This window comes from Corylus avellana, chromosome ca2, assembly GCF_901000735.1.
Source record: "Corylus avellana chromosome ca2, CavTom2PMs-1.0".
Classification (NCBI taxonomy): domain Eukaryota; kingdom Viridiplantae; phylum Streptophyta; class Magnoliopsida; order Fagales; family Betulaceae; genus Corylus; species Corylus avellana.
In genome coordinates, this window is record NC_081542.1 from 39,437,678 (window position 1) to 39,451,459 (window position 13,782).

The 13,782-nt window shown below is 37.2% G+C and overlaps 1 protein-coding gene across 2 annotated transcripts; it reads right to left on the reverse strand.

Moving 5' to 3' along the window:
* Positions 1-3,297: 3,297 nt before the first annotated feature.
* On the reverse strand, positions 3,298-13,284 carry LOC132170545 (cysteine protease ATG4-like). Of its 2 annotated transcripts, XM_059581557.1 has the most exons (10): positions 13,051-13,284; positions 11,193-11,271; positions 10,200-10,768; positions 10,016-10,101; positions 9,838-9,888; positions 9,327-9,706; positions 8,080-8,218; positions 4,193-4,248; positions 4,034-4,104; positions 3,298-3,938 (listed from the first exon to the last, which is right to left on the reverse strand). In XM_059581557.1, exons 3-10 carry the CDS (start codon positions 10,696-10,698, stop codon positions 3,718-3,720), a joined length of 1,503 nt encoding a protein of 500 aa, XP_059437540.1. In that variant the 5' UTR covers positions 10,699-10,768; positions 11,193-11,271; positions 13,051-13,284; the 3' UTR covers positions 3,298-3,717. The 2 variants fall into 2 exon arrangements, with proteins under 2 accessions (XP_059437540.1, XP_059437541.1); XM_059581558.1 differs by lacking the exon at positions 11,193-11,271.
* Positions 13,285-13,782: the final 498 nt, after the last annotated feature.

The window sequence follows — 13,782 nt, forward strand, 5'->3', positions numbered from 1 at the left end:
AGTTTATATTTAGATAAGAAATGCTAGGTGTTCTTCTAGTGTTCTCTTGGTGTCTTCTCGACTATGATGTGACTTTTAAAATTATCAATAGATTAAAAGTCAATAATGATAATCTCACCAATAAATTAAAAGTCAATAATGATAATCTCATATATATATATATATATATATATAGATGAGAAATGCTATGTGTTCTTCTAGTATTCTCCTGGTGTCTTCTTGACTATGATGTGACTTTTAAAATCATCAATAGATTAAAAGTCAATAATGATAATCTCAAATATATATATATATATATATATATATACTTGTGCAAACTTGGTTTGTCAAATTTTAAAGCGATCCAACTATTAATGAACAACTCATTTCATTCATAGTTGTAAAACCACTATTTTATATTATCACTTTTTATTAGAATGAAACGGTTTAAATGTAAGGAGGAGAAAATATCAAAAATAAAATCTTGTATTTTAGGGTATTAAAAAAAAATCTTTCTATGATATCATTTTTATCAAATTAATTTCTAGACTTTATTTATTTAATTATTTTATTTATTTTTTATTTTTTATTATATATATATTTTTTTTTACATATCCACACAAGAAAATGGGTAAGGGGATTCGATAGTAACTTCTACTTTATGAGGTATGGTCTCTAGCCGCTTAAGCCATCCCTTTGGAACAATATTTTAAATTGATATCAATAGCTCATTTAGTTCAAGTATAATTACATTTAACTATAAAAGCTGAATAACAAGTGTAGTACCTTATTAGAGAGAGAGGCTCTAACCTTTCTCTAGAAATTTTTATCAACCTACGTTTTTGTCTTCTATCTCCTTGGTGAGAGCAGCCGCCTCCTTAGTGAGGTTTTTCCGGGGAGGAGATATGGAGTTTTTCTCCATTCTCCTCCCTCTTCTCTGTCTATATTTCCTGCTTTTGGTGTTTTCTTCTGTTGTTTTTGTTGTTGTGTCGTCCGACCAGACCAGGAGCTCCGACCTCCTTCATCCTCTCCGATTAGCCTCCGTTTTGTCGCCGTCCGTTCATCGCTGTGCAGCGCCGCCCGCCTCCTCAAAACTGATTGGGTTTTTAGATCTAGTTTTGATAAAAACTAGATCTAGCCTCTTCGGTCAGTTTTCCACCAACACGCGTCATCTCACCTTGTTTCTCGGCCTCTCAACTTCCCAACGCCACCTCCTCCGGCCAAATCCGACCACCACGCGTCGGCGCGTGGATCTCACGCGCCGGCGCGTCAGCGCCACTCGCCTGCCAGTGCTCGCCATACTCCGTTCCCCGGCCGTTGTTACTGTTTTCTAGTCTTTTTGTTGTTGTTTTCCTGTTGTTTTTATGTATTGTCGTTTTTTGTTGTTTTTGTGTTTTGTGGGTTGCTGTCTCCTAGTTTTTTATTGGCTTATTTCTTTAGTGGAGACTTTTGTAACTGAATTTGTGGTGGTTCCTCTCTTTACAACAGTCCTTGTTACGGACTCTAGCAGTGCTTTTATCACTTCAACCTCCCTCTGGCAGTTGTTGCTGGTTACAAGTGGGGGTTCAGATAGGTTCGCCTTAATCTGTGCCCTTTTTGCATCTGAAACCGCCTTGCGCGGCCCCTTGAGAGGACCGGAGCACTTGTTTGTCCCATTTCCTACGTTTTGTATTTATTTCTACACTGCTTTAGTTTGTTTTGGGTCTATTGTTGGGGAGCCCACCCCTTTTTTGTTTTTAGGATCGTCTTCTCTTTCTTCTTTTTGGATCAGGAGTGGAAAAGATCCTTCTCTGTAACCCTTTTCTTAATCAATTAGAAAAAAAAAAAAAAAGTATAATTACATTTTAAATAAAAAAAATATAGACCCCCTCGAAATTAGGGTCCTCTCCGATTTAAATGAATTAAAAATGATCCAATTTCAGGTGAAACGTGGAGGCCTTTTACAAGCCTCACCTCCTTTGCAAGGCATGGAGGTTGTGGAGACCCCAACGAGGGTGGGATGTCACGAAGGCTTTCTGCGACTTCCACTCCCTTTGGCGTAGGCCATTCGTAACTGTTACCCCCTTATGTTTTATACGACAACTTTTATAGTAAAATGAATAAAATTTATACGGCATTGGACGGAAAAATATATTTTATAATAGCCCAAATCATAGGGATTAATCGGTAAAATAAAAACCATTGAGATCTTTTCTTGGTGATTGGCTGAAGTAGAAGCCCTTTTTATTCTTTTTTTTTTTTTTTTTAACAAATTCATCCAAAAAAATATTTAAGGGTGGTCGGACCGCCTCTTCGGGTAGTTGGGTGAAGAAGCTTTTTTTTATGCAACAAGCCCTACTCTTCCCGTGAACCTCTATTGTCTGGTCACGGGCTTGAATGGAACTCATAATTGCTGGAAGAGCCTGGCTTAGGTTAAGCATAACAAGTGATCTAAAAGGGCAGAAAAGTGATCATTTTCAGGAATTAGGCAGGGAACTTTTGGAATTTTAACACACATACATACAACTCAGTGACTCATTGGGGCTTCATTTTCAGGCCAATGAACGATGTTTGTCTACCATAAATCAATGACAGACAGAATGGATGATTTGTCTTCAAGCAATAAAGTGTAAAATGTGAATTGATTGACCCACATGACATTGAAGTTTCTGCCTGCCATCACTTTCCTTTTCTATATGTTGTCCATTTGAAGTTTCTACCAGCCAAAGGGAAAAATGTCTAAATCTGTCCCTCTATGCAAACTACAGTACATGGGTCTTTGATGCCAGATTAAGAATTGTAATCCAAGATATTTGTTAGTTGTGTAAAACAAGATAATGTTTTGAGCAATAATGCTAGAAGCCATGGACATCTAGAGAGCTTGGGAAAAAAGAAAAAAAACGAAGACATGGACAACTAGACAAGAATAGAGAATAATAAGAAGCTATGACTTATGAAAATTAAATGCAACCCTCCTAAGTTTGGGACCAAGATCTGGATCCTCTTTTCATGATTAATATTTTATTTTGTTACATTTAACGGTGTATATAGTACTACATTCTTTAAAATTTTTAAATAATCTGACAACATATTCATTATTTAGTAACTCATACATTATTAGATTTGTAAAATCTAATATGACCATAAAATATCTCATCTCTATTTCACTAGAACTGATGAGAATCCTATTTCCCCAACACAACAACAAACATGCCCCAACAGCTAGGTCAAAAACCTTATTGATACTTTAAGATCCACTGGTATATAAGACATAATTGGCAAAAGCTCAAACCATTAGCCAGTAAAACATTCAATTATGACATCATTTACACTGATATATATACCAATTTTAAATCTTGATCAATAAAATGGATATTGTTTCCATATAAAATGGAGATAATCCTTGTCCTTGGGGGAGGGGGTATCATTCCACATGAGAAAATAAAAAAGGACAAAAGCTGGTATATTTGCCATATACATTACAAACATCTCAAATAACTGAACATATTGACACTTTTGAAAATTATTTAAGAGTGAATATAATAAAAAAGAATCGTAATAAATTAATCTACTTTCTACAAATGTCAGATCCAACAAGCTCGAGCTAAGGCACAGAGTCACGGGTCAACTGAACTTGGCAGGCATTGTGGTGCTAGTGAGGACCCCGTGGAATTGCATAAGGCCCAACAACAGCAAAAATCATTTGACAGAACATTCCAACCTACATGCTGGCATTTGGACCCACGAAGTAAGGTTTAATCAAAGGAGTTGCCACTCATCATCATGTGCATGACCCTCAGCATCATTGATAGGCTCCACACCAAAGGAATCATCTTTTTGAATCCCATCAGTGTCAACCAACAGTTCAGGGTGACTAACTGGCTTAGACAAATTATGTTTCTGAGCCACGGTGAATAATGGAGCACCATTTGATTCATCTGCCAGCTTGGAAGCCCGGAGACAAAAATCATCAAAATCATCTGTCAACCAGGAAAACATACCACAGTCAATAAAAGATTTGTCCCGGTCGGTGACAAGCAGAACCATGGAATTTCAATCGAGATGATCAGCAAACCTTTGTCTCGACAATAAAATCCAATTGCCAAGGATGAATCAATCAAGTCTAATGATATGTGCCGTATGATACTGAGAGAGAGAGAGAGAGAGGGAGGGAGAGAATTAGTAAGAAAATAAAACGAAACCAAGTGTGGGAAATACTCAGTAATAAGCTTACTTGCAGTGATACGATGAAGTATCAGCCTCTAAATCATCCCTATTGATGTTAACTACCTGATAAGAAATGGCATTAAAATACCATAGTCAGCCGTGAATGCAACCATAATCGCATTATCCTCAATATCCAGCTTAAAATGTAAAATAATAAGCATATTTCCTGCATATCAAGACAGATAGCCACGCAAAAAGAACAAACGAAGAAGACAGGAGGGAATGAAGTGATGTTAACAAAGACGAAAAAGAAATGCACAAATGACAAAGCAAGATGCTGGGGCTAATATTCGACCATCCATCTAGGGTTTTTGGTCAAAACATCTTTTCTTTCTCTACTCAAACTAGAAAAACTAGTTACTAAGCATAATTGATTGGAAAGATCAATGAGGCTCAAGAAAGTTGAATATTTTGCGTATATCAAGAACACAGTAAATCCCTACGGGATAAAACATAATCATGTTTCTCCATTGAGCTAATTGGTTTTTGTGGGTGATGTTGCTAATGTGGATGGACTGGCAGATATTATGGGTTCTGGGATCTCCCCTTTGCCTTTGAAGTATCTTGGTCTTCTGTTGGGAGCCTCCTATAAGACCAAGTATATTTGGAATGGCATTATCGAAAAGGTAGACCGTTGATTGGCTAGTTGGAAAATGATGCATTGTTTTTTTAAGGGTGGTAGGTTTTACCTTTGATAATGAGCACAATTTCCAATCTACCTACGCACTTTACGTCCCTCTTTCCTTTTCCCGTGGGTATTGCAGACCCTATTGAGAAGCTTGAACGTGATTTCTTACGACGTGGACTAGGGAAAGAGTTCAAATATCACCTGGTAAGCTAGTCCAATGTTTGTTTTATGATCTCTGAAGGAGGGTTAGGGGTTCAGAACTTGTTAGTTAAGTGTTTTCTCATGTATACTTCCTATGTACCTGAAGACGCATTACGCTTTTAATGATATTTCTATTACTTATAAAAAAATATATTCTCCATAAAATCACAAGCCATCATGTTGCTCTCACCATATGCCTTCCTCTAATTCCTATAGTTTGACAATTAAAATAAATAAAAATTTTATTAATTTCAAAGAGATCTACTCTCATGGAGGAGGTGAGTTAGAGGCAGAAGGTGTTGTGGTTAAGGGAGAGTAATAGCTGTGCTAAATTCTTTCACACTATAGCTAACTCCAATAGAAGAAAGAACTCCATTGACTCTTTATTGATTGGCGACAGACTTTCTACTAACTAGGTAGAGATCAATGAGCAAATTATCCAGCTTTATCAAAAGTTATATACTGAGCAATGTAGTTGGAGGCAGTTGGTGGATGGTCTTTCATTTATTCCATTCTAGGCAGTTGGTGGAGAGAGATTTTGAGGAGGAGGTGAAGAAGGTAGTTAAAGTGATGAATGGTGACTAGGTGTTGGGCCTGACAGTTTCTATGGCGTTCTTCCAGTTTTGCTAGGATGTTTTAAAAGTGGATATCATGAAGGTTTTTGGTGACTTCCATGCTAGAGATAACTTTGAGAGGAGATGCTTTGTTTATTACTTTCATTCTGAAGATTTCAGAGACTGTCGACCTTAAAGACTTTTGCCCGATTAGTCTTGTGGGAGGCATCTACAAAATTATTGTAAAGATTCTAGCAAAAAGGCTTAAGATGCTGTTGGAAAATATCATATCTAAATCCCAAAATGCATTCATAAGAGGTAGGCAAATCCTAGATCCTCTTCTTATAGCCAATGAATGCCTTGATAGTATATTAAGATATGGTGAGCAGGGTGTTATTTGGAAAATCGATCTAACAAAAACTTATAATCATGTTAATTGGGACTTTCTGTTGTATATGCTGAGGAGGTGTAGTTTTGGGGAGAAATGGTGCTCTTGGGTAGATCATTACATTTCCTCGGTGCGTTTCTTGATTTTGGTAAACAACACTCCAACAATCTTTTTCAGTAGCTCATGTGGCTTGAGACAAGGGGATCCCTTGTCCCCCTTGTTGTTTGTCCATGTGATGGACGCATTAGGTAAAATGATTTCTCCTACTGTGAGTGGGGGGTGGTTGTCCGGTTTCTCTATGGGTAATGTTGGTGGGTTTGTTTTCTCTCACCTTTTGTTTGTTGATGATACCTTGATCTTTTGTGGTGCTCATCCCGCTCATCCTTGTCATTTGCATTGCTTATTCCTTTGCTTTGAAGCTACTTCGGGCTTAAAGATTAACTTGGCTGAATTAAAATTGGTTCATGTGAGAAATGTTGAACATGTGGAAAGGTTGGCTGGAATTCTAGATTGTGGGGTTTCTTCTATACTGGTGAAGTATCTCCGCCAGTTATTGGGGGCTTCCTACAAGGCCAAGCATTTTTGGGAAGGCGTTATTGAGAAGAAAGAAAGTCGATTGGCTAGTTGAAAAATGATGTATTTGTCCAACAGTGTTAGGGTGTACCTTTATAAAGAGTACCCTTGCCAATTTGTCTACGTATTTCATGTCCCTCTTCCTCTCCCGTCAAGTGTTACTAACCGTATTGAGAAGCTCCAACATGATTTCTTATGGGATGGGCTAGGTAAAGAGTTCAAATATAACTTTGTTAGTTGGTCCAAGGTTTGTTCCCCGCTCTCTGAGGGAGGGTTGGGTATTAGAAACTTGCTAGTGTTCAATCGTTCTTCTTAGGTAAATGGCTGTGGCGCTATAAGCTTGAGAGAGAGGCTTCCTGGAGAGTGGCGGTGGACTCTAAATTTGGCAATTCATGAGGCGGGTAGTGTTCTCTTAAACCCTCTAGAGCATTTGGGGTGGGGTTATAGAAGAATATTAGGAAAGGTTGGAAGAATTTTTTGTGTCATGCCAGATTTGAGGTGGAAGATGGTTCCAAGATTAGATTTTGGTATGAGCAATGGTGTGGGGATGTGGCCCTAAAGGAGACTTTTCCAGCTTTATTTGTTATTGCTCGTGAAAAGAATTGCAGCACACTTGGAGTTTTATGGTGGTTTCAACTAGTGGGAATGTAAGCTTCAATAGAGCGGGGCTCATGATTGGAAGATGAATGTCTTTACCTCATTTTTTCAAGTGTTGTACTCAGTTAGAGTGAGACGAGAAAGTGAAGATAAGTTGTGGTAGGTCCCCTCCAAAAGAAAGTTATTTAATGTCAAATCCTTTTATTGCTCCATGGATTGTAGTGAAGGATGCTGCTTCCCTTGAAAGAGTGGGTGATGGACTAAGGCTCCTTTGAGGGCGGCCTTTTTTCGCACGATCGGCAGCTTTAGGTAAGATACCATGGATAACCTTAGGAAGCGACATATCATTGTGGTGGACAAATGTTCCGTGTTTAAGAGGAATGTGGAGTCCATGGACCATTTTCTTCTTCATTGTGAAGTGGCTTAGCTATTTAGATTGCCTTTTTCAGTCATTTAGGACTGTCTTGAGTTATGCCTAGACGTGTAGTCGATCTGTATGCTTGTTGGTGGACCTTTGGCAGTCCGCGGAGTGTTGCTATGTAGAAGATGGTGTCTACTTGCCTTTTATGGTGTTTATGGAAGGAAATAAATGATAGAAGTTTTGAGGATCGAGAGAGGACTTTGGAGGGGATTAAATCCTTATTCTTCAAGACTTTGTATTTGTGGATGTGGACAACTGCTTATGTGTTTTCTTTGTCAATTAGTTATAGTGATTTCCTTATTCTTTTTGCGCCTTCTAATTAGGTGTTTATTTTTGTATACTTCCTATGTACTTAAGGCTGTCTTATGCTTTTAATGATATTTGTCAACTACTTATCAAAAATTTCATTTTGTTCCATATATTCTTTTATGGTAAGTAAGTTCCTCAATCTAGTTGTATCCATCTAACACATGTATCTAGTACATATACAAGTATTTGGATAGGAAGTAATGAATTCAAGTTATGCTGTTACCAGTTGAACATCATGTGGATCAAGGAAGAGAGCTTTTTCATCTTGCACACCAACGACGTAAGTTGAAGCCCCAGGCTTCCCACCCAAGATGCCAAGGCTCTGTGGAAACATAAATGTTGCCCGCAGTGATGGAATATACCTGGAAAGAATATAAGAAACATTGAGCAATTGATACTTATGCTAGCAAGCACAATACTATAAGTTATAAATTTCACTGATCTTATTGTTAAGTTAATGTACTTGTTACTACTTTCTAGTTTCTACATAAGCTTTTTTTGAGGATCATACAGAAAAGGTCTCTTGATCTCACTAATATGAGTAAAATAGGATCATCATCAAATGTCTGCTCATGTCCATGAGCAATGAAATTCCTGGAAAATCAAGTTCATGCTTCTTCAATCTATAGGTACATAGAAGATTTGACTAATTGTTACCAAGGGTCACCAAATGGCATCTCCTCTCCCCAACATGGGGTGGAGGATATGTCATGGGTTCAATCCCATGTGGATGCATGTGTTGTATTTAACTAACAAACAATATTGTAACTAATTTTAAAGCAGTCAGCTCCTACTTATCTCACCCAAACCTTGCCATCTTCTACTCTAGCTAGCCTTTTAGCTTAACTATAAGAACTTTATGATGACTTCCGAATTCCCAATATACCGATTTACTATTTCAAAAATTATACAATTGAAACCAGAGAGTGTATGGATATATTCAAGGGAAACTGGGTAGAAAAAAGGCTCCTGTCAAGTCTTTCGTCAAGTAGATGGATAAGATGCATCTATGATGCATGAAGAAACTGCAGAAGTCTTCCTAAGTTTCTTGATCTGATGTATACATAAAATTATTTTGAGAAATAACTTTTTAAAAAAATGTTAATAATCTTGCAGTTTAACCCTCTTGGCCTTGCTGCCTTGGCATGGACAAATGGTGACCCCAAAGCCTCATAGGAACACAAACTTGAAGCTCCAACAATCACAAAAGTAAGCCAAATATGAGTTAAATAATGAGAGAGTGATCAAGCAATGAAGCAACAACAAAAGTTTCAAGATACCGCGTAGCTAATAAATGCTAATTCATGAGATTCGCAATATGAACCAAGTGACTATAGAATCGCAGCTCAACAAAAGCAGTTATTAACATAAAATGAGTTAAGATAGTTATGCTTTTAGATTCTACAATTCCCTATGAATATAAGGAAGTATATAAGGGGCAATAAGCGGAAATTTCTCTATCTTCCGAACCTGGGATTGACTTTTTCAGGTCCGAGAACCAAAGGAACAAGTAAAAGAATGGGCGTCCAATCAGCTTGACCTTTTGAAAATTCGAAACAATGTCTTGAGACATCATCAATGCAAAGAACTGGAGCTCCACCTCGCTCCCCATCTTCATCTCCAGAAACAATATAAACAGCCATAGGAAGTGGCAGGTCCTCAAGGTCAGTTACCTCTCTTTTAATGCGGGCTAGAGTTTCCCATGTGCGACACATGGCATAAGGGCCCACCCATGACCCAGCAGCCAGGTCATAAGCCTTTCCGGCTTGAAGAAGATTGTGGATAGAAAAAGGTGATGCCTCAGAATCACCAAAAGAGTGCAGAATCTCAATATATTCTCGATCCAATGGCTGTGCATGTGATACAAAGAAACCATCAAAAGGTACATACTGGAAGATAAATTAGATTCTAATTGACTTTTTTCAGGAAGAAAAAGATAATTTAAGCACTAAATATCACATTTTTACAACATCCACCTCACCTTTTGCAGAGGTTTCCTCCAGGATCTACCTAATCGATGAAAAAGCAATGCCTACACAGAAAAAGCATGATTACAACAAGAAACAACCTCATGACCAATTAACCTGAATATCATACTAAAATAATATGATACTACTGATAATAACTATTAATTAGGAGAAAATAAAGCAGAAGCATACCTGAGCAGCAAGCATCTGACTACTGCGAAGCATGCAACCCCAGTTTACATCACTGGTATACTTTGTATCTCCAATAGCAGCAAAACCTGTAGGAAAACAGAGATAGTAGTTTCATTCCAGCAATTCCAATTTGCAAAAGCTTTCTTTCCAGATCTTAGAAAGGAGAATATTTTACGAAAGAAACCTTTACGATATGTCATCAAAATTCTTGATGAAAAGTCTTGTTCAAATCCTGCTAATCCATTGCTAGTATCAGTATCTCCAGATGACTCATCCTGTGAGATTCTATAGCACACACCTAAAAGCCATATGTCACTTGTTGAGCTAGAAATGCCAGTCCTGCTTGACCCTAGCACTCGTTCGTGAAGTCTCCTCATTGAGCCAGTAGCCACAGCTTTTCTCACAGCTGATGTCCACCCATTATGTCTAGTATGAACTGCCTTTTTTTCACAAACCGATGAATCACTATGAACTGCCTTGTTTTCACAAGCTGATGGTTCACTATGTGTTTCAAAGATCGAGAAAGCTGAAGCAAAGAAACTTGACCATAAGGAGGCCTTGGGGAACTTGCTATCACTGGATACAGGGTCTGAACAAACAGATGGTGGACTACTATTTGATGTATCAGTTAAACTTTTAGAAGAACATTTTGAAGCAACAGCCCTCTCAAAGAAACCCTTCATTACCTAGTCATAAAGCGTCATACAATGATGGAATCGGCTCATAGAAGCAAATGCCAGCTTTATTATTTATCTGCAAGTAAGAGATAAAAATAGAAATAAGCTCCAAACAGAAACCAAGAGAATAAAATATATATGATAACATAGGGAAGCACATTAATGATTGTGAAATAATAAAAGTACATATTTAATTCAGTACAAATTTGTGTTCTCAAATCTCCAATACTCTTAATATTATGTCAGTCTGGCTGAACTATCTTAGAAAAGAATCTATACTGAGAATAGGAGAGTGAATGCATGAAAAACAGAAAGTAAAGAGTCCTATGCACAAACTGATTCAAGCCACATTTAAAAAATTGTCGACTATGTGGACCACTGAAGAAAATTCGTTGGTAAATTGAAAATTGTTTTTAAAAAGCAAAAAACCGAGAAGTGTTTTCAAAACATAAAAGAAACAAAATCCAAAAAAAAAAAAAAAAAAAAAACTTTTGGCTAACCTTTACAAGTGGTGACCGCCACCCCTTCACATTGAAGGAGGGCAAGTGGATCTCCTCCTCCTCAAGGTAGCCTCCACACCTAAAAAAGTGAGCATATGTTTCAAAACATGCATGCGTAGTGTTTCATTTCAAAAAAGTGTTGTGTTTTGAAAAGTATTTTGTGGTTTGTTTTGCAAATATGTGTTAGTGGTGGGGGCCACATCTAAAAACCGTTTGTCTGAAAAGAGTTTTTCAATGTTTGAAAAGTAAAACAGTTTTTGAAAACTTTGCCAAACACCCCATGTCCAAACCCCTTAAGGTTGGTTACCCAAATCCTTCTTTGCCACGCACCTCTACCCAGAGCATCATTTGTTTCAGGCCCTATACACAACTCTAAAAAAAAAATGCCTTCTTCATCACCACCATTTCTAAAACAGAAAAAAAAAAAAAAAAAAAAAAAAATTGAAATCCCAAAAGACTCAGGTATAAGATAAAGAATACAAGCAAGAATATGGAACAACTGAAGAGCGAGGGTCTGTATACATAATAGCTGAACTGAACACAATACATCCTAATGACTTAGCATCAGCTGCACAATCCTGTTTCGTCATTCAGCTCACATCTTAATAGTACTTATCCACAACTTCCCTGTTAATTATACCTTAACTTCAACATTCCACATAACAATTACATCAATTAGATAAAATGATTCATATGCAGAACTTCAAAGAACAGAATTCCTCTTCTTCTCTTACTACAACTTCAATTTCCAAAATTGTACTCTCTCTCTCTCTCTCTCTCTCTGGTGGGAGCATCTTAACTTAACAAAGGTTAATCCCAATAAGATGGTTAAACCAAGTGAACTGTTTTCTGTCCAACTCAATCTAAGGCCAGTTCCTCTTTCAACATTTAGCTATGTTAACCACTTATATGTTAACCGAAGCATTTAGCAGGAATATGTCTCTAGTATGGGCACATCACCTCAGAATTACAATAAACAATTCTAACATCTTTTGAATAACAGTGGCCAACCAATGACCAAATTCCCTTGTAAAATCCAAAAAACCCATCTTTGTATCTTTTCACTTGGAAAAGGGAAAATATTTTCAGGCTTGCTGAAGAGAACTTAAAACTCGAAGCAGGAATATGAATGATTAAGCACACTATTTACAACGAATACAACAATATTCCATCACATGACTATTGGGCATTGGCACATTGAATGGCCAAGCTAAATAACTAACTATTTTCATATATCTTTCTGATACATACACTAAATTCCCAACTTATTCTTAATCTTGGGCGGGCAAGAACATCATGGTTAGCAGCACCACCACTACAAACCAATGAAACTACCAACAGCAAGGCTTGCTCTTTCAATTTGACATTATATAGACAGAAACGGCTCAGCCATATAAGTTTCTTCCAATCAAGCAGTAATTGCTAATGACCACTATCTGGGATTCATTGAGAAACCTATAGCCCCACCTTTTGTCCCCCAAACTCGCTTTCCTTAGTTCCCTAATAAGGCTATACCCCCAACACTCAGGGATCTGACGATGACAATAATAATAACATAAAAATAAACGCAAATAGAGTCCAGAAAAGAGAAAGTGATTGGGATCTGAAAGCATCATAGCATTTGTTAGAAAAGTGATTTAAGCATCCAACAAATTCATTCAATTCAGAGACATAACAAAAACAAAACAAGAAAAATGCTCCTCGCTGCCATAATTTCAAGCAGCACCAACAAAAAAAAAAAAAAAACCATATAATTCAAAATCCCCACCAATAAAAAAAAAAAAAAAAAGAAGCCCAAAGTATATATGATGATGTATGGGGAAAGGAAAGAGAGAACAGAAAGAAAAGGATAGCTTACCTAAAAAAATTTGCTGAATTTGAATCTGATAAAAATGATGGTGGATGTTTATGCTTTTGGGGTTGGATTGGTGGGGGTGGTGTCGTGGCTTATTCTCTAAAAGGATTCAATTTTGTTATGGTGAATGATGGAGGAGAAATTTCATATGCGTACGGAATCACCCGAGACCAAAAACCAAACACTCGTCCCGACTCCAGGAGGTCTCTCAGCTTGTTTTGGAATCTAGGACTTCGAAATTCGGGACGAACTAATAAAACCAACAATTCCAACTCTAAATAATGTTTTTTTTTTTTGGTATTGGGTTTGTGAACACGGCCGATTAAGTAAAGTAGTCCGGAGGCCCATCCATTTTAGCGCAAAACACAAAAAGGCTCCTGGGCCTGGCCCAGCTCAAACGAGTGATTGAGGCCTGGCCCAGCTCTAAGAATGTGTATATTTATTTATTTATTTATTTTTCATACAAGTAAGAATGTGTTTAGATTGAATTGAGGTCCCCTTACTTACTATCTATGAGTCAAAAGGTTGTTTTCACTAGTTTATAGTAAAAATAAGTGAAAAAAAAAAATCTTTTTTATTTTACTAGCCATCGTGTCAAGGGAATTGACTAGCTGCTAAATTATTAAAAAAAGAAAAAGAAAAAGGCTTTTTAATTAACGGAATAAGTTCTTAGAATAGAATAGTTATTCACATAGAGGAATGATTCACGTCAATGTTTCTTTTCCATCTCATGCA